General features: G+C 40.6%; 1 protein-coding gene across 1 annotated transcript in view; it reads right to left on the bottom strand.

Annotated features, from left to right (window-relative positions):
• LOC139391626 (CUB and Sushi multiple domains 2) overlaps window positions 1-22,303 on the bottom strand; it is a 772,990-nt gene that overhangs the window by 62,447 nt on the left and 688,240 nt on the right. Inside the window, exons 52-55 of the mRNA XM_071139005.1 lie at window positions 20,763-20,957; window positions 20,159-20,332; window positions 19,769-19,942; window positions 18,945-19,118 (exon numbers count right to left, since the gene is read on the bottom strand). Of these exons, the coding sequence (XP_070995106.1) occupies window positions 18,945-19,118; window positions 19,769-19,942; window positions 20,159-20,332; window positions 20,763-20,957 (717 nt within the window). The remainder of the gene's footprint in view (window positions 1-18,944; window positions 19,119-19,768; window positions 19,943-20,158; window positions 20,333-20,762; window positions 20,958-22,303) is intronic.

The following is a 22,303-nucleotide window of genomic DNA, read 5'->3' on the forward strand; positions in this document are numbered from 1 at the left end:
AACCTATCAGAGCTCTTGCAACATGAACTGACATGTTGTCCACCCAATCAAAGGATCAGAGAATGAATATAGTAATGAAAGCATAAGCTACAGCTAGCAGCACTGCAGTGCATAAAATGTGGTGAGTAGTTGACTCAAATAGAGAGAAAAACAATAGTTGAACAGTTTTGAACAAATTAATTTCTTTCAAAACTAAGAAGAAGCAAGAAAGAGAGAGATTTCATATTTTAGGCTACTTTAGCCCTGCTCAAACAGAGGGAAGTTTTTGATTTTAGTCATTTATTACTGCAAGAGTAAGTGTGAAACTGCGTACTGACTGTACACTGCATGACTGTAGCATGAATGTTAACATACACCTTAGCCAAAAATATTTAAACTCAGTTTTTCACAATTCCTGAAATGTAATCCTTGTAACAATTCCCTGTTTTAGTTCAGTAAGGATCACCACTTTATTTTAAGAATGAGAAATGTCAGAATAATAGTAGAGAGAATATTTTATTTCAGCTTTTATTTCTTTCATCACATTCCCAGTGGGTCAGAAGTTTACATACACTATATTAGTATTTGGTAGCATTGCCTTTAAATTGTTTAACCTGGGTCAAATATTTCGGGTAGCCTTTAACAACCTTCCCACAATAAGTTGGGTTAATTTTGGCCCATTCCTCCTGACAGAGCTGGTGTAACTGAGTCAGGTTTGTAGGCCTCCTTGCTCGCACACACTTTTTCAGTTCTGCCCACACAATTTCTATAGGATTGACGTCAGGGCTTTGTGATGGCCACTCCAATTCCTTGACTTTGTTGTCCTTAAGCCATTTTGCCACAACTTTGGAAGTATGTTTGGAGTCATTGTCCATTTGTGGAGTGGTTGAAAAATTTGTTTTAATGACTCCAACCTAAGTGTATGTAAACTTCCGACCTCAACTGTATGTGGACTAGGACGTTACTTTATATGATGACAACGATATAGGCTGTGTAGCGGTGTGGCTTGGAAAATATTTTTTTGCTTGGTCATATACAGCTGATGTGTTGTGCATTGAAGTCCACAGGTGAGGGAGGTGAAAGGAGGAAAGTGCATAACGTAGATTCCAGAAGGAATACAACGTGGCTGCTTTGAAACTGTGAAATGTGTTTACGAGTGATCAGGGGTGTATTCATTCTGCCGAATCTGTTGAAAAACGTTTCTTAAACAGAAGCAAACAGAACAAAACGGGGATAAACAACAACAACTGAACTTGTCAAATAGAAACGCTTGTTTGCAACTCTTGGACTTATGATTACACCCACACCCAGCTAGATACAGGCAAGAGTGTGCAAGGCGGTATTGAATGTATTGAATGTGTCACTGTCAACTCCAAACTTTCTCTCAACCTACGTTGCACCTACGTTGCACCTACGTTGCACCTACGTTGCACCTACGTTGCACCTACGTTGCACAATTTCATTCATAGTCTTGGTTGTAACAACCTGATGGGTACAGGGACAACTAGAGTATCATGTAGTAGCCTGAACCTATCGATGTTACATTGGACAGGGTGAATATGAATGACAGTAACCTAAACCTGTCACTGTTACATTGAACAGGGTGAATATGAATGACAGTAACCTAAACCTGTCACTGTTACATTGAACTGGGTGAATATGAATGACAGTAACCTAAACCTGTCACTGTTACATTGAACTGGATGAATGGAATATGAATGACAGTAACCTAAACCTGTCACTGTTACATTGAACAGGGTGAATATGAATGCCAGTAACCTAAACCTGTCACTGTTACATTGAACTGGGTGAATATGAATGACAGTAACCTAAACCTGTCACTGTTACATTGAACTGGGTGAATGGAATATGAATGACAGTAACCTAAACCTGTCACTGTTACATTGAACTGGGTGAATATGAATGCCAGTAACCTAAACCTATCACTGTTACATTGAACTGGGTGAATATGAATGACAGTAACCTAAACCTGTCACTGTTACATTGAACTGGGTGAATATGAATGACAGTCATCCAATATGCTGTAATTGAAAAAAGGCCATGCTCATTAAAATACAATATCATCATGCATCCTCGGCACCGACCGCCACTGGCACACACACATATATATACATACGCACAACACATGCATGCACGCAAACACACACCAGCCAAGATGAAGGACAGAGAAGGAGGTTGGAGAGGCGAGAAGGATAGGAGAGAAGGAAAGGAGATAAGGATAGGACAGAATGATAGGTGAGAGGGATAGGAGAGAGGAATAGGCAAGAAGGAAAGGAAAGAAGGAAAGGAGAGAAGGATAGGTGAGGGGGATAGGAGAGAAGGAAAGGAGAGAAGGATAGGAGAGAAGGAAAGGAGATAAGGAAAGGAAAGTAGAGAAGGATAGGAGAGAAGAATAGGAGAGAAGGATAGGTGAGAGGGATAGGAGAGAGGAATAGGAGAGAAGGAGAAGGAAAGGAGAGAAGGATAGGAGAGAGGGATTGGTGAGAGGGATAGGAGAGAAAGAGAGGGGGGAGAAGGAAAGGAGAGAAGGATAGGAGATAAGGAAAGGAGATAAGGAAAGGAAAGTAGAGAAGGATAGGAGAGAAGGATAGGAGAGAATGATAGGTGAGAGGGATAGGAGAGAGGAATAGGAGAGAAGGAGAAGGAAAGGAGAGAAGGATAGGAGAGAGGGATTGGTGAGAGGGATAGGAGAGAAAGAGAGGGGGGAGAAGGAAAGGAGAGAAGGATAGGAGAGAAGGATTGGTGAGAGGAATAGGAGAGAGGAATAGGAGAGAAGGAGAGGGGGGAGAAGGAAAGGAGAGAAAGATAGGAGAGAAGAATTGGTGAGAGGGTTAGGAGAGAGGAATAGGAGAGAAGGAGAGGGGGGAGAAGGAAAGGAGAGAAGGATAGGAGAGAAGGATTGGTGAGAGGAATAGGAGAGAGGAATAGGAGAGAAGGAGAGGGGGGAGAAGGAAAGGCGAGAAGGATAGGAGAGAAGGATTGGTGAGAGGAATAGGAGAGAGGAATAGGAGAGAAGGAGAGGGGGGAGAAGGAAAGGAGAGAAGGATAGGAGAGAAGGATTGGTGAGAGGGATAGGAGAGAGGAATAGGAGAGAAGGAGAGGGGGGAGAAGGAAAGGAGAGAAAGATAGGAGAGAAGGATTGGTGAGAGGAATAGGAGAGAGGAATAGGAGAGAAGGAGAGTGGGGAGAAGGAAAGGAGAGAAAGATAGGAGAGAAGGATTGGTGAGAGGGATAGGAGAGAGGAATAGGAGAGAAGGAGAGTGGGGAGAAGGAAAGGAGAGAAAGATAGGAGAGAAGGATTGGTGAGAGGGATAGGAGAGAGGAATAGGAGAGAAGGAGAGGGGGGAGAAGGAAAGGAGAGAAGGATAGGAGAGAAGGATTGGATGAGAGGAATAGGAGAGAGGAATAGGAGAGAAGGAGAGGGGGGAGAAGGAAAGGAGAGAAGGATAGGAGAGAAGGATTGGTGAGAGGAATAGGAGAGAAGAATAGGAGAGAAGGAGAGGGGGGAGAAGGAAAGGAGAGAAAGATAGGAGAGAAGGATTGGTGAGAGGAATAGGAGAGAGGAATAGGAGAGATGAATAGGAGAGAAGGAGAGGGGGGAGAAGGAAAGGAGAGAAAGATAGGAGAGAAGGATTGGTGAGAGGGATAGGAGAGAGGAATAGGAGAGAAGGAGAGGGGGGAGAAGGAAAGGAGAGAAAGATCGGAGAGAAGGATTGGTGAGAGGGATAGGAGAGAGGAATAGGAGAGAAGGAGAGTGGGGAGAAGGAAAGGAGAGAAGGATAGGAGAGAAGGATTGGTGAGAGGAATAGGAGAGAGGAATAGGAGAGAAGGAGAGGGGGGAGAAGGAAATGAGAGAAGGAAAGGAGAGAAGGAAAGAGACAAAAGGGAGAATGAGGGATGAGGCAGATGTCATCAGGCCACTTAGATTTCTACTGAGAGTGAATATAAAACAGAGACAGGGAAGGGAAGCGAGGGGAAAACTGTAATTAAGGCGATCAATCTGACGACAAAAATATCCCAAAGCTGCTAAAAATCAAAACCTATCAATTTGTCACCGACAACAACAGGTGTAGACTTCACTGTGAAATGGGTGCTTAGGAACCCTTCCCAACAATGCGGAGTTTAAAAATAAATAGTAAAACAAGAGGAATAAAATACAAAAGAATGGAGCTATATACAGGAAGTACCAGATCAATGTGGAGCTATATACAGGAAGTACCAGATCAATGTGGAGCTATATACAGGAAGTACCAGATCAATGTGGAGCTATATACAGAAAGTACCAGATCAATGTGGAGCTATATACAGGAAGTACCAGATCAATGTGGAGCGATATACAGGAAGTACCAGTACCAGATCAATGTGGAGCTATATACAGGAAGTACCAGATCAATGTGGAGCTATATACAGGGAGTACCAGTACCAGATCAATGTGGCGCTATATACAGGGAGCACCAGTACCAGATAAATGTGGAGCTATATACAGGAAGTACCAGTACCAGATCAATGTGGAGCTATATACAGGAAGTACCAGATCAATATGGAGCTATATACAGGAAGTACCAGATCAATGTGGAGCTATATACAGGAAGAACCAGATCAATGTGGAGCTATATACAGGAAGTACCAGATCAATGTGGAGCTATATACATGAAGTATCAGATCAGTGTGGAGCTATATAAAGGGAGTACCAGTACCAGATCAATTTGGAGCAATATACAGGAAGTACAAGTTCAATGTGGAGCTATATACAGGAAGTAACAGATCAATGTGGAGCTATATACAGGGACTACCATATCAATATGGAGCTATTTACAGGAAGTACAAGTTCAATGTGGAGCTATATACAGGAAGTAACAGATCAATGTGGAGCTATATACAGGGACTACCAGATCAATGTGGAGCTATATACAGGAAGTAACAGATCAATGTGGAGCTTTATACAGGGACTACCAGATCAATGTGGAGCTATATTCAGGAAGTACCAGTACCAGATCAATGTGGAGCTATATACAGAAAGTACCAGTACCAGATCAATGTGGAGCTATATACAGGAAGTACCAGATCAATGTGTAGCTATATACAGGAAGTACCAGATCAATGTACGAGGTATTTGAGGTAGATATGTACATGAAGGCAGGGTAAAGTGACAGGCATCAGGGTAGATAATAATAAGGTATTTGAGGTAATATTAAGAGTAAAATAGATAACAGAGTAGCAGCAGTAAATTAGTGTAAAAGTATCTGTGTGTGTGTGTGTGTGTGTGTGTGTGTGTGTGTGTGTGTGTGTGTGTGTGTGTGTGTGTGTGTGTGTGTGTGTGTGTGTGTGAAGGTAAAAGTAGTTTGTGTGAATGAGTGTGTAAATTGTGTGTATATATATTCTAGTGAGTGTGTATATAGTGTGTATATAGTCTAGTGAGTGTGTATATAGTGTGTATATAGTGTGTATATAGTCTAGTGAGTGTGTATATAGTGTGTATATAGTGTGTATATAGTGTGTATATATAGTCTAGTGAGTGTGTATATAGTGTGTGTATATAGTCTAGTGAGTGTGTATATAGTGTGTATATAGTGTGTATATATAGTCTAGTGAGTGTGTATATAGTGTGTGTATATAGTCTAGTGAGTGTGTATATAGTGTGTATATAGTGTGTATATATAGTCTAGTGAGTGTGTATATAGTCTAGTGAGTGTGTATATAGTGTGTATATATATTCTAGTGAGTGTGTATATATAGTGTGTATATAGTGTGTATATAGTCTAGTGAGTGTGTATACATAGTAAAGTGAGTGTGTATATAGTGTGTATATAGTGTGTATATAGTGTGTATATAGTCTAGTGAGTGTGTATATAGTGTGTATATAGTCTAGTGAGTGTATATATAGTCTAGTGAGTGTGTATATAGCCTAGTGAGTGTGTATATAGTGTGTATATAGTGTGTTTATAGTCTAGTGAGTGTGTATATAGTGTGTATATAGTGTGTATATAGTGTGTTTATAGTCTAGTGAGTGTGTATATAGTGTGTATATAGTGTATATATATATAGTCTAGTGAGTGTGTATATAGTGTGTATATAGTGTATATATAGTCTTGTGAGTGTGTATACAGTGTGTATATACAGTCTAGTATCTTCAAAAATGAGCAATAATTTTTGTGAAGAGACCACTGGTACAATATCAGTGTTTCGGCGCGCGATGAGGAGAGCTCGTCCTTCCAATTTTGCGTTTCCTATTGATCATACTGCTTTCCGTATGAAATATTATAGTTAAATTACATTTTAGAGTACCTGAGGATAAAATACAAACGTCATTTGACTTGTTGACGTTTAGCGGGAGCTTTTTGTATTCCTTTCTCTGCATGTTGAACGAGTGGATTACTGAAATTGATGGAGCCAACTAAACAAACTTTTTGGGATAAAAATAACGATTTTATCTAACAAAACAACCATTCATGCTGTAGCTGGGACCCTTGGGATTGCCAACGGGAATCCTATCCCTAAACATTGATTATCACAATTCCTGAAATGTAATCCTAGTAAAAAAAATCCCTGTTTCAAGTCAGTTAGGATCACCACTTTATTTAAAGAATGTGAAATGTCAGAATAATAGTAGAGAGAATGATTTATTTCAGCTTTTAATTCTTTTGTCACATTCCCAGTGGGTCAGAAGTTTACATACACTCAATTAGTATTTGGTAGCATTGCCTTTAAATTGTTTAAATTGGGCCAAACGTTTCGGGTCGCCTTCCACAAGCTTCCCACAATAAGTTGGGTGAATTTAGGCACATTCCATTGTCTATAGGATTGAGGTCAGGGCTTTGTGATGGCCACTCCAATACCTTGACCTTGTTGTCCTTAAGCCATTTTGCCACAACTTTGGAAGTATGCTTGGGGTCATTGTCCATTTGGAAGACCCATTCGCGACTAAGCTTTAACTTCCTGACTGATGTCTTGAGATGTTGCTTTAATATATCCACGTAATTTTCCTCACAAATATTAAGTTGTGCTTTTCTGATGTATCAAATACTTATGTCATGCAATAAAATGCAAATTCATTATAAATAGTCTAGTGAGTGTGTATATAGTGTGTATATATAGTCTAGTGAGTGTGTATATAGTGTGTATATAGTGTGTATATATAGTCTAGTGAGTGTGTATATAGTGTGTATATATAGTCTAGTGAGTGTGTATATAGTCTAGTGAGTGTGTATATATAGTCTAGTGAGTGTGTATATAGTGTGTGTATATAGTCTAGTGAGTGTGTATATAGTGTGTATATATAGTCTAGTGAGTGTGTGTATATAGTCTAGTGAGTGTGTATATATAGTATAGTGAGTGTGTGTATATAGTCTAGTGAGTGTGTGTATATAGTGTGTATATAGTCTAGTGAGTGTGTATATAGTGTGTATATATAGTCTAGTGAGTGTGTATATAGTGTGTATATATAGTCTAGTGAGTGTGTATATATAGTCTAGTGAGTGTGTATATAGTGTGTATATATAGTCTAGTGAGTGTGTATATAGTGTGTATATATAGTCTTGTGAGTGTGTATATATAGTCTAGTGAGTGTGTATATAGTGTGTATATATAGTCTAGTGAGTGTGTGTATATACTCTAGTGTGTGTGTATATAGTGTGTATATATAGTCTAGTGAGTGTGTATATAGTGTGAATATATAGTCTTGTGAGTGTGTATATATAGTGTAGTGAGTGTGTATATAGTGTGTATATATAGTCTAGTGAGTGTGTATATAGTCTAGTGAGTTTGTATATATAGTCTAGTGAGTGTGTATATATAGTCTAGTGAGTGTGTATATAGTGTGTATGTATAGTCTAGTGAGTGTGTATATATAGTCTAGTGAGTGTGTATATAGTGTGTATATAGTCTAGTGAGTGTGTATATATAGTCTAGTGAGTGTGTATATATACTCTAGTGAGTGTGTATATATAGTCTAGTGAGTGTGTATATAGTGTGTATATATAGTCTAGTGAGTGTGTGTATATAGTCTAGTGAGTGTGTATATATAGTGTGTATATATAGTCTAGTGAGTGTGTATATATAGTCTAGTGAGTGTGTATATAGTGTGTATATATAGTATAGTGAGTGTGTATATAGTGTCTATATATAGTCTAGTGAGTGTGTATATTTAGTCTAGTGAGTGTGTATATATAGTATAGTGAGTGTGTGTATATAGTCTAGTGAGTGTGTGTATAGTGTATATATATAGTATAGTGAGTGTGTATATAGTGTGTATATATAGTCTAGTGAGTGTGTGTATATAGTCTAGTGAGTGTGTATATAGTGTGTATATATAGTCTAGTGAGTGTGTATATATAGTATAGTGAGTGTGTATATAGTGTGTATATATAGTCTAGTGAGTGTGTGTATATAGTCTAGTGAGTGTGTATATATAGTATAGTGAGTGTGTGTATATAGTCTAGTGAGTGTGTGTATATAGTCTAGTGAGTGTGTATATAGAGTGTATATATAGTCTAGTGAGTGTGTATATATAGTATAGTTAGTGTGTATATAGTGTGTATATATAGTCTAGTGAGTGTGTGTATATAGTCTCGTGAGTGTGTATATATAGTATAGTGAGTGTGTGTATATAGTCTAGTGAGTGTGTGTATATACTCTAGTGAGTGTGTATATATAGTATAGTGAGTGTGTATATAGTGTGTATATATAGTCTAGTGAGTGTGTGTATATAGTCTAGTGAGTGTGTATATAGTGTGTATATATAGTCTAGTGAGTGTGTATATATAGTCTTGTGAGTGTGTATATATAGTATAGTGAGTGTGTGTATATAGTCTAGTGAGTGTGTGTATATAGTCTAGTGAGTGTGTATATAGTGTGTATATATAGTCTAGTGAGTGTGTATATATAGTATAGTTAGTGTGTATATAGTGTGTATATATAGTCTAGTGAGTGTGTGTATATAGTCTCGTGAGTGTGTATATATAGTATAGTGAGTGTGTGTATATAGTCTAGTGAGTGTGTGTATATAGTCTAGTGAGTGTGTATATAGTGTGTATATATAGTCTAGTGAGTGTGTATATAGTGTGTATATATAGTCCAGTGAGTGTGTATATAGTGTTTATATAGTCTAGTGAGTGTGTATATAGTGTGTATATATAGTCTAGTGAGAGTGTATATAGTGTGTATATATATATAGTCTAGTGAGTGTGTATATAGTGTGTATATAGTCTAGTGAGTGTGTATATAGTGTGTATATATAGACTAGTGAGTGTGTATATACTGTGTATATATAGTCTAGTGAGTATGTATATATAGTATAGTGAGTGTGTATATAGTGTGTATATATAGTCTAGTGAGTGTGTGTATATAGTCTAGTGAGTGTGTATATAGTGTGTATATATAGTCTAGTGAGTGTGTATATAGTGTGTATATATAGTCTGGTGAGTGTGTATATATAGTATAGTGAGTGTGTATAGTGTGTATAAATAGTCTAGTGAGTGTGTGTATATAGTCTAGTGAGTGTGTATATAGTGTGTATATATAGTCTAGTGAGTGTGTATATAGTGTGTATATAGTCTAGTGAGTGTGTATATAGTGTGTATATAGTGTGTATATAGTCTAGTGAGTGTGTATATAGTGTATATATATAGTATAGTGAGTGTGTATATAGTGTGTATATTTAGTCTAGTGAGTGTGTGTATATATAGTCTAGTTAGTGTGTATAGTGTGTATATATAGTCTAGTGAGTGTGTATATATAGTATAGTGAGTGTGTGTATATAGTCTACTGAGTGTGTGTATATAGTCTAGTGAGTGTGTATATAGTGTGTATATATAGTCTAGTGAGTGTGTATATATAGTATAGTGAGTGTGTATATAGTGTGTATATATAGTCTAGTGAGTGTGTATATATAGTATAGTTAGTGTGTATATAGTCTAGTGAGTGTGTATATATAGTATAGTGAGTGTGTGTATATAGTCTAGTGAGTGTGTGTATATAGTCTAGTGAGTGTGTATATAGTGTGTATATAGTCTTGTGAGTGTGTATATAGTGTGTATATATAGTCTAGTGAGTGTGTATATAGTGTGTATATATAGTCTAGTGAGAGTGTATATAGTGTGTATATATAGTCTAGTGAGTGTGTATATAGTGTGTATGTATAGTCTAGTGAGTGTGTGTATATAGTCTAGTGAGTGTGTATATATAGTACAGTGAGTGTGTGTATATAGTCTAGTGAGTGTGTGTATATAGTCTAGTGAGTGTGTATATAGTGTGTATATAGTCTAGTGAGTGTGTATATAGTGTGTATATTTAGTCTAGTGAGTGTGTATATAGTGTGTTTATAGTCTAGTGAGTGTGTATATAGTGTGTATATATAGTCTAGTGAGAGTGTATATAGTGTGTATATATAGTCTAGTGAGTGTGTATATAGTGTGTATATATTCTAGTGAGTGTGTATATAGTGTGTATATATAGACTAGTGAGTGTGTATATAGTGTGTATATATAGTCTAGTGAGTGTGTATATATAGTATAGTGAGTGTGTATATAGTGTGTATATATAGTCTAGTGAGTGTGTATATATAGTATAGTGAGTGTGTATATAGGCTAGTGAGTGTGTATATATAGTATAGTGAGTGTGTGTATATAGTCTAGTGAGTGTGTATATATAGTATAGTGAGTGTGTATGTAGCGTGCATATATAGTCTAGTGAGTGTGTGTATATAGTCTAGTGAGTGTGTATATAGTGTGTATATATAGTCTAGTGAGTGTGTATATTTAGTCTAGTGAGTGTGTATATATAGTATAGTGAGTGTGTACAGTGCCTTGCGAAAGTATTCGGCCCCCTTGAACTTTGCGACCTTTTGCCACATTTCAGGCTTCAAACATAGTGTGTATATATTCTAGTGAGTGTGTATATAGTGTGTATATAGTCTAGTGAGTGTGTATATACAGTCTAGTGAGTGTATATATAGTCTAGTGAGTGTGTATATATAGTCTAGTGAGTGTGTATATAGTGTGTATATATAGTCTAGTGAGTGTGTATATAGTGTGTATATATAGTCTAGTGAGTGTGTGTGGAGTCTGTGAAAGATTGTCAGTGCAGATAGTGTGGGTACCGTTAAATTACTATTTAGCAGTCTTATGGCTGCCTGTTGGTTCAACAACCGATGGTCCAGTACCGTTAGCCGGGTATCAGGTGATGTCAGGAGGAGTCAGAGGATGGCCTGAATAATTGTTAAAGATTCCAGCCACCAAAGCCATAGACTGTTCATTCTGATACCGTCTGGCTAACGATTAGTGCTGTTTTCCTAAAGAAGTTAAATCTGCTTCATGTTTTGTTTTCTTCCCAACATACTAACGAGTATCGTCTCAGCCCTACTTCCCACGGATACTGCCATATATTCCCCTTCATGGAGACACCTTCTCCATCTTCTTCCCACAGATACTGCCATATATTCCCCTTCAAGGAGACACCTTCACCTCAGCCCTGCTTCCCACAGATACTGCCATACATTCCCCTTCATGGAGACACCTTCTCCATCTTCTTCCCACAGATACTGCCATATATTCCCCTTCAAGGAGACACCTTCACCTCAGCCCTATTTCCCACAGATACTGACATATATTCCCCTTCGTGGAGACACCTTCACCTCAGCCCTACTTCCCACAGATACTGCCATATATTCCCCTTCGTGGAGACACCTTCACCTCAGCCCTACTTCCCACAGATACTGCCATATATTCCCCTTCGTGGAGACACCTTCACCTCAGCCCTACTTCCCACAGATACTGCCATATATTCCCCTTCGTGGAGACACCTTCACCTCAGCCCTACTTCCCACAGATACTGCCATATATTCCCCTTCGTGGAGACACCTTCACCTCAGCCCTACTTCCCACAGATACTGCCATATATTCCCCTTCGTGGAGACACCTTCACCTCAGCCCTACTTCCCACAGATACTCCCATACATTACCCTTCGTGGAGACACCTTCACCTCAGCCCTACTTCCCACATATACTCCCATATATTCCCCTTCATGGAGACACCTTCACCTCAGCCCTACTTCCCACAGATACTCCCATACATCCCCCTTCGTGGAGACACCTTCACCTCAGCCCTACTTCCCACAGATACTCCCATATATTCCCCTTCGTGGAGACACCTTCACCTCAGCCCTACTTCCCACAGATACTGCCATATATCCCCCTTCGTGGAGACACCTTCACCTCAGCCCTACTTCCCACAGATACTGCCATATATTCCCCTTCATGGAGACACCTTCTCCATCTTCTTCCCACAGATACTGCCATATATTCCCCTTCGTGGAGACACCTTCACCTCAGCCCTACTTCCCACAGATACTGCCATATATTCCCCTTCATTGAGACACCTTCACCTCAGGCCTACTTCCCACAGATACTGCCATACATTACTACATACCCCATTCAAACTGAAGAAGGACATTGCCGAGACTCTCTTCTCCTTTCTTCTAAAAAGTTAATATCTTTTCTATCATTATTCTCTCCTCTTTTAAATCACCCTCATAACTCCATCAGGGATTGGCTCTGTCACACGAGGGCCATGGCCTCGTAAGCTGTCCCTTTCTGTGCCTGTCAGAATAAAACCCTGAGCTGAGGGGGCTTTGAGACAGACACGGGCGTCAAGACACATCGCCTGTCTGGAAAATTCAAACCCCTTTTTCACCAGGCTAAATTAAACGATCATGCTTTTGTCCTCTCAGTTCTACTGCTTCGGCGAGAAGACCAGGCGTACGGCATCGAGCACTCTCAACCATTGCTACTCCCCGGCTACAAGGCCCTCCCCCGCCCTCTCTTCGGCAAATCAGATCACGCCTCCATTTGTGGTGATCACTGTTCAATGTTGGTCTGACCAATCGGAATCTATGCTTCAAAGATTGTATTGATCAAGCGGGCTGGGAAGTGTTCCGGGTTGCCTCTGAGAATAATATTGATGTATACACTGTCTCAGCGACTGGGTTTATCAGAAAGTGCATAGAGGATGTTGTTCCCATGGTGACTGGGTTAATCAGGAAGTGCATAGAGGATGTTGTCCCCACTGTGAAGATTAGAACTTATCCAAACTGTGGATAGATCGCAGCATTCACGCAAAACTAAAAGCGCAAACTACCACATTTAACCACGTCAAGGTGTCTGGGAACATGGGCGTGCCCAAACTACCACATTTAACCACGTCAAGGTGTCTGGGAACACGGGCGTGTCCAAACTACCACATTTAACCACGTCAATGTGTCTGGGAACATGGGCGTGCCCAAACTACCACATTTAACCACGTCAAGGTGTCTGGGAACACGGGCGTGTCCAAACTACCACATTTAACCACGTCAAGGTGTCTGGGACCACCAACACTGGCCACTGCCACTCACGAGGACTGTGAGCTCTCGTTCTCTGTGGCAGAAGTGAGTAAGAAATGTAGGCGTGTTAACACTCATAAAGCATCCCTAACCGCGTCCTCAGAGCATGTGCAGACCAGCTGGCTGGAGTGTTTAATGACATTCAGTCTCTCCCGATCCTAATTCATTCAAAATGAAAAGCTGAACTGTATTGAAGTATTTAAAAAAAACACAGACATCGAATATCCCTTTGAGCATGGTGAAGTGATTAATTACACTTTGGATGGTGTATCAATACACCCAGTCACTACAAAGATACAGGCGTCCTTCCTAACTCAGTTGCTGGAGAGGATGGAAACCGCTCACCATGATGCCAATGGTGACAGTTACAGAGTGCATTTGCTGTGATAGGAGAAAACTGAGGATGGATCAACAACATTGTAGTTACTCCACAATACTATCCTAATGACAGAGTGAAAAGAACAAAGCCTGTACAGAATACAAATATTCCAAAACATGCATCCTGTTTGCAAACAAGGCACTAAAGTCATACTGCAAAAAATGTGGCAAAGAAAAATGTACTGAATGTCCTGTATACAAAGCATTATGTTTGTGGCAAATCCCACACATCACTGAGTACCACGTTCCATATTGTCAAGCATGGTGGTGGCTACATCATGTTATAGGTATTCTTGTCATCGGCAAGGACTAAGGAGTTTTTTAGGATGAAAATAAATGGAATAGAGCTAAGCACAGGCAAAATCCTAGCGGGAAACCTGGTTCTGTGTGCTTTCCAACAGACACAAATTAACCTTTCACAGGACAATAACCTAAAACACAAGGCCAAAAATACACTAGAGTTGCTTACCAAGACACATCAAATCAAATCGTATTGGTCACATACTGCACACATGTTTAGTAGATGTTATTGCGGGTGTAGCGAAATGCTTGTGTTTCTAGCTCCAACAGTGCACTAACAATTCACAACAATACAGACAAATCTAAAATAATTGAATTAAGAAATATATGAATATAAGAATGAGCAATGTTGGAGTGGCATTCACTAAAATACAGTATAATATAATACAGTAAACACATATAAAATGAGTAAACATGGTTGAAGCGAAGTGTTCCATTATTAAAGTGACCAGTGATTCCATGTCTATGTATATAGGGCAGCAGCCTCTAAGGCACAGGGTTGAGTAACCGGGTGGTAACTGGTAGCCTCTAAGGCACAGGGTTGAGTAACCGGGTGGTAACTGGTAGCCTCTAAGGCACAGGGTTGAGTAACCGGGTGGTAGTCAGCTAGTGATGGCTGTTTAACAGTCTGATGGCCCTGAGATAGAAGCTGTTTTTCAGTCTCTCTGTGTTAGTGATGGCTATTTAACAGTCTGATGGCTCTGAGATAGAAGCTGTTTTTCAGTCTCTCTGTGTTAGTGATGGCTATTTAACAGTCTGATGGCCTTGAGATAGAAGCTGTTTTTCAGTCTCTCGGTCCCTGCTTTTGTGCACCTGTACTGACCTGTACTGACCTCGCCTTCTGGATGGTAGTGGGATGAACAGGCAGTGGCTTGGGTGGTTAAGGACCTTGATGATCTTTGTGGCCTTCCTGTGACATCGGGTGCTGTAGGTGTCTTGTAGGGCAGGCAGTATGTCCCAGGTGATGCATTGGGCAGACCTCACTACCCTCTGGAGAGTCCTACGGTTGCGGGCGGTGCAGTTCCAGTATCAGGCAGTGATACAGCCCGCCAGGATGCTCTCAATTGTGTATCTATAAACGTTGTTGAGGGTCTTAGGGGCCAAATGTCTTCAGCCTCCTGAGGTTGAAGAGGCGCTGTTGCCTTCTTCACCACACTATCATTTCAGATTGTCCTTGATGTGTATGCCGAGGAACTTGAAGATTTCTCCACCACGGTCCCGTCGATGTGGATAGGCGGGTGTTCCCTCTGCTGTCTCCGATCAGCTCCTTCATTTTGTTGATGTTGAGGGAGAGGTTATTTTCCTGGCACCACTCCCCCAGGGCCCTCACCTCCTCCCTGTAGGCTGTCTCGTCATTGTTGGTAAACAGGCACTGTTGTGTCGTCTGCAAACTTCATGATTGAGTTAGAGGCGTGCGTGGCCACACAGTCATGGGTGAACACTGAGTGCAGGATGGGGCTGAGCACACACCCTTGTGGGGCACCTGTGTTGAGGATCAGCGAAGTGGAGGTGTTGTTTCCTACCTTCACCACATGGGGGCGACCCGTCAGGAAGTTCAGGATCCAATTGCACAGGGTGAGGTTCAGACCCAGGGTCTCCGGCTTAATGATGAGTTTGGAGTGTACTATGGTGTTGAAGGCTGAGCTATAGTCAATGAACAGCATTCTTACATAGGTATTCCTCTTGTCCAGATGGGATAGGGCAGTGTGCGGTGTGATGGCGAATGCATCGCATGTGGATCTTTTGGGGCGGTAAGCAAATTGAAGTGGGTCCTGGGTGTCGGGTAAGGTAGAGGTGATATGATCCTTAACTAGCTGGGGACGCGACTAGTGATTCCGTTTTGCCTGTTTGATTGCCTTATGCAGGGTATAACTATACTGTTTGTATTCAACCATATTATCATTCACCTTGCCTTGGTTAAATGCAGTGGTTCGCGCTTTCAGATTTGCACCCATGCTGCCATCTCTCCACGGTTTGTGGTTTGGGTCGGTTTTAATAGTCATAGTGGGGACAACATCCCCTATACACTTCCTGAGGAACTCAGTCACCGTGTCAGTGTATTCCTGAATGTTATTCTCTGAGGCTACCCGGAACATATCCCAGTCCGAGTGATCAAAACAATCTTCAAATATAGATTCCGATTGGTCAGACCAGCATTGAATAGACCTTAACATGGTTACTTCCTGTTTGAGTTTCTGCAATTAACCTGTTGGATCTCTGGGGGCGCTATTTCATTTTTGGATAAAAAACGTTCCCGTTTTAAGCGCGATATTTTGTCACGAAAAGATGCTCGACTATGCATATTCTTGACCGTTTTGGAAAGAAAACACTCTGAAGTTTCAGAATCTGCAAAGATTTTGTCTGTAAGTGCCCCAGAACTCATTCTACAGGCGAAACCAAGATGATGCATCACCCAGGAATTAGCAGAATTTCTGAAGCTCTGTTTTCCATTGTCTCCTTATATGGCTGTGATTGCGCAAGGAATGAGCCTACACTTTCTGTCGTTCGCCCAAGGTCTTAGCAGCATTGTGACGTATTTGTAGGCATATCATTGGAAGATTGACCATAAGAGACTACATTTTCCAAGTGTCCGCCTGGTGTCCTGCGTCGAATTCGGTGCGCAATTGCCAGCTGCTTCCACTTTACCATTTGATTCAGGGGAGAAAGCATGTGTCCAAGAACGATGTATCAATGAAGAGATATGTGAAAAACACCTTGATGATTGATTCTAAACAGCGTTTGCCATGTTTTCAGTCGATATTATGGAGTTAATTTGGAAAAAAGTTCGCGTTTTGAGGACTGAATTTTCGGTTTTTTTTTGGTAGCCAAATGTGATGTATAAAACGGAGCTATTTCTAATACACAAAGAATCTTTTTGGAAAAACTGAGCATCTGCTATCCAACTGAGAGTATCCTCATTGAAAACATCAGAAGTTCTTCAAAGGTAAATGATTTTATTTGAAGGCTTTTATGTTTTTGTTGAAATGTTGCGTGCTGGATGCTAACGCTAATGCTAACGCTAAATCCTTTGTTTGCTAGCTACTGTTACACAAATTATTGTTTTCCTATGGTTGAGAAGCATATTTTGAAAATCTGAGATGACAGTTTTGTTTACAAAAGGCTAAGCTTGCGAGATGGCATATTTATTTCATTTCATTTGCGATTTTCATGAATAGTTAACGTTGCGTTATGGTAATGAGCTTGAGTCTGTATTCCTGATACCGGATCCGGTATGGGGAGTTCCAAGAGGTTAAGAAGGGAGGAGCAAAATAGAGTCTTGATCTGATTTGCCAAAGGGAGGGCGGGGGAGCGTGAGTACCAGAGTCAATGTGTTGATTGAACTTTCCTCAAATTTGCTTTGTTAAAATCCCCAGCTACAATTAATGCTGCATCAGGATATGTGGTTTCCAGTTTTCACAAAGTACAGTGTAGTTCTTTGAGGGCCTACGTGGTATCTGCTTTAAGGGTGAATATACACAGCTAAGACTATAAGCGAAGAAAATTATCTTGTTAGGGAATACGATCAACATTTGATTGTGAAGTATTGTAGGTCGGGTGAACAAACAGGCTTTAGTTTCTGTACATTATCACGATCACACCATGAGTAGTTAATCATGAAACATACACCCCCACCTTTCTTATTCCCAGAGAGGTCTTTATTCCTGTCTGTGCGATGTACTGAGAACCCAGCTGGCTGTATGGACAGGGACAGTATATTTGGAGAGAGACATGATTCCGTTAAACATAGTATGTTACAGTCCCTGATGTCTCTCTGGAAGTAGATCTTTGGGAGTAGATCCTCGCCCTGAGCTCATCTACTTTATTATCCAGAGACTGAACTTTAGCGAGTAATATACTCGGAGGTGGTGGATGGTGTGCCCGCCTCCTGAGTCAGACTAGAAGTCCACTCCGAATACATCTTCTCCACCTGCGGCATCTTGGGATAAGTTAAATTGCCCTGAGAAGTATGAACAAAGGATCCAATTCGGGAAAGTCGTTTTCCTGACCATAATACTGGTGAGACACTGAATGTTCCTGATTGGCCTAGTTACAGTTTTGACTAAAATCGGCTTGAACATCTATGGCAAGACTTGAAATGTCTGTCTAGCAATGATTAACAAGCAACTTGACAGAGCTTGAAGAATTTTCTAAATAATTGTTTTATGAATATTGCACCATCTAAATGGGCAAAGCTCTTAGAGACACAGACAAACTCACAGCCATAATCACAGCCAAAGGTGATTCTAACATGTATTGACGCGTGTAAATGCGTATGTAAATGAGACATTTCAATATTTCATTTTCAACAAATGTATAAACATAAAAAATAAAAATACATGTTTTCACTTTTTCATTATATTGTGAGTAGATGAGTAAGAGAGAAAAAAAAATAAATAAATAAATAAATAAATAATCGATGTAATCCATTTTGAATTCAGGATGTAACAACAACATGTGGAATAAGTCAAGGGGGATTAATACTTTCTGAATGCTCTGCCGACAAAAATCAAGGCATTTAACGGGTCAGGGCGACTTAACATTTCAAGTCTCCAGAAAGGTGACATCACCGCGCTAAACTAAACTAAGCTAAGCTAGCTCTGAGCTTGCTACCTGACACATGCACAACACACCCTCCAAAGTCTCTGTCAACATCACTGACCAATACGAGCAAATACAGTACTCTAAGTTCTTTAATTCTACGGAAAGATGACATTACTCTGCAAAGCTACACTAAACTAGCTATCTGACCTGCAACGTCAGCATCACAGATTAATGAGCCAGGAAATAAGCTTTAGTCCAGACATCTATTACCTAAACATAAACAGATCCCCTCATTCCCATAGCAGGGAATTAAATCACACGGTCGTCTCCGTACATTTTCCAGACTTACTTTTACACTTGGGTAGGGTGTTGCTCCACTGTCCGTTGGACTGGCAGTGAGACTTAACCGCCCCCTGCAGGACGTAGCCGGTGTTGCACGCGAAGTGCACAATATCGTTCAGGTTGAACTGCGTTCCCTGAGTAAAGCCAAAGGAAGGGTTGCCTGGATGACCACATGTGATCGCTATGGAGACAAGGAAAATATAGAGAATATATATCACTAAACATGTCTAAAGTTAATACAAGCTGTCAACACTATCCCAAAACACATCAGTCATATGTTCTCAAATATTATTACACCTTAGCCAGTAGGTCCCTAGTTTACCTCCAATGATATTCATTACTCTATAGGAAGACCCTAGTTTACATTCAATGATGTTCATTACTCTATAGGAAGACCCTAGTTTACATCCAATGAAAATCATTACACTATAGGAAGACCCTAGTTTACATCCAATGAAAATCATTACACTATAAGAAGACCCTTGTCTACATCCAATGATATTCATTACTCTATAGGAAGACCCTAGTCTACATCCAATGATATTCATTACTCTATAGGAAGACCCTAGTCTACATCCAATGATATTCATTACACTATAGGAAGACACTAATCTATATGTCCCCATATACCTATCAGGAGACACTAGGGTTGCACAATTCCACAAACTTTCCCAGAATGCCCAGGTTTTCTAGAAATCCCGGTTGGAGAATTCCTGTGTTCCCTGCTTTTTCCCTTCTATTTCTGAGAATGTTCCAACTGGGATGTCTGTAAAAGCCTGGTAGATTTTTTTTGTTTAACCCATATCATAGCCACTATCTCTGGGTACTTACGGACACAGACAGGGGTGCGCCCAGACCAGCGGTGGTCCTGTTCACAGATGCGTACAGACACCCCGATGAGTCTGAATCCCGGGTTACACTGGTAGACCACACTACCTCTGTAGTTATAGTTCTCTCCTATGATCTGACCATTCACTATTGGTTCTGGGGTACCGCAGTGACCCGCTAGAGACGAGGGACAGAACAGAGAGAGACAGAGGATACAGTCACATATGCATACAGGGATATATTCTGTTTGTCATAAATAGGTCATATAGACATAGCAAACACAATGGTTGACCAAACCGTCTGGTTCTTTATGAAAATAGCTTGAAATACAAAATGAGATTTAACTGGATATATTTGTTTGTAACTGTCTCTAGCTGGTTCTGGTTCTCTTACCGAAACACTGGACCTGAGATCCACTCCAGAGGCCATTGGACATGCACTCTCTGACCCGGGAACCAACCAGCGTATAACCTGTGTTACAGGAGAAGATGGCTGTCGCTCCGAACACCGTCAGAGTCCCGATCTTATTACCATTCGGAGGAGTGCCCAGGTCCCCACAGGAGATTACTGAGGAGAGGAGAGGGGAGGGGAGGGGAGGAGAGGAGAGGAGAGGAGAGGAGAGGAGAGGAGACGAGACGAGAGGAGGCAAGCAGAATAAAAAATGAATCCTAAAAGAACAACAAAACACATTCATATGTTCAACTTGGTTTATTTCATTTGGGTAATTGTCTTGTTTCGATGTCATCCATTTTGTTGGATCTCCCCGTGTCTCTCTCTCTCTCTCTCTCTCTCTGTCTCTCTCTCTCTCTCTCTCTCTCTCTCTCTCTCTCTCTCTCTGCCTCTCTCTCTCTCTGCCTCTCTCTCTCTCTGCCTCTCTCTCTCTCTCTCTCTCTCTCTCTCTCTCTCTCTCTCTCTCTCTCTCTCTCTTTCTCTCTGCATTCCTCTGGGATAATCTTTCTCTCTCTCCTCTCTGTGTTCATCAATCTTTCTGACTCACTCTCGCAGGCCGGGCGGGGCTCTGGGTAGTCCCAGGTGCTGTTGGCCTGGCAACGGATGACCCTCTGACCCTTGTAGTAATATCCGGGGTCACAGATGAGCATCATCATGGCGTCGTACTGGCTCTGAGACCCGTAGATCAGCCTCCATCTCCCGTGATCCACAGCAGAGTGGCCTATGTCAGGGCAGGTCACCGCTGCAAAGGTCAGGGGTCAGATACACATAGGTCACAGGACAGAAATGACTAACTGAACTATTTTAAGATGTGAAATGACTTTTATTTGATCAATAGGCAATATACTGTATGTCTCAGTCTATTCATCTGTATGACACGTTATTTACTGATGCTCGTTAATTATTTGTTTTTAACTAATTTATTTCTTATTGTTTTTAACTTATTTATTTTTAGGCATTTCACTGTAAGATCTACACCTGTTGTATTCAACGCATGTGACAAATAACATTTGATTTGATTTGATTGGATTTTAATAGTTGGTACTTTATTATATTAGGTCGTCAAAGTACATTTAAAATTGCCACAATAAAAGCCAAAACTAGCGAACCTCATTTTCTAAGTTATTTATAATCTAAACATGACACAAGCTTGGCAGTGATTCCTCATTCTTGGATCTCAACAGTAATCTTTTAGTGACTCTTGGACAGTGAAGAAGTGCTGGGGATTTATCTCTCCCCAAATGAACACATACAACAGTCTTACATTGAAATGTTCCTGGCGCTGAACCCTGTCACAACTCTAATTCTGAATAAAAAACATTTTATAAAAAACGTATTCGAAAACATTACAAATGTGGAAGGAAATGCAGCCCCAATGAGAACTGAATGATGTGATCTCCAACCAATGAGACCTCACGATAAGTTATCTCCAACCAATGAGGCCTCACGATAAGTGATCTCCAACCAATGAGACACCACGATACGTGATCTCCAACCAATGAGGCCTCACGATAAGTGATCTCCAACCAATGAGGCTTCACGATAAGTGATCCTTAACCAATGAGACCTCACGATAAGTGATCTCCAACCAATGAGGCCTCATGATAAGTGATCTCCAACCAATGAGGCCTCACGATAAGTGATCTCAAACCAATGAGGATTCATGATAAGTGATCTCCAACCAGTGAGGATTCATGATAAGTGATCTCCAACCAATGAGGATTCATGATAAGTGATCTCCAACCAATGAGGATTCATGATAAGTGATCTCCAACCAATGAGGATTCATGATAAGTGATCTCCAACCAATGAGGATTTATGATAAGTGATCTCCAACCAATGAGGATTCATGATAAGGGATCTCCAACCAATGAGGATTCATAAGGGATCTCTAACCAATGGGAACTCATAAGTGATCGCCAATCAAGTAGGACTCATGATAAGTGATCTCCAACCAATGAGGAATCATGACAATTGAACTCCAACCAATGAGGACATACACTCACCGGCCAGTTTATTAGGTACACCACTCCGTTCACGAAAATGGATGGCCCTTACAGACAGTGAGTCACATGGCTGTGTCTTGTT

Source organism: Oncorhynchus clarkii, chromosome 32 (genome assembly GCF_045791955.1).
Source record: "Oncorhynchus clarkii lewisi isolate Uvic-CL-2024 chromosome 32, UVic_Ocla_1.0, whole genome shotgun sequence".
NCBI lineage: Eukaryota > Metazoa > Chordata > Actinopteri > Salmoniformes > Salmonidae > Oncorhynchus > Oncorhynchus clarkii.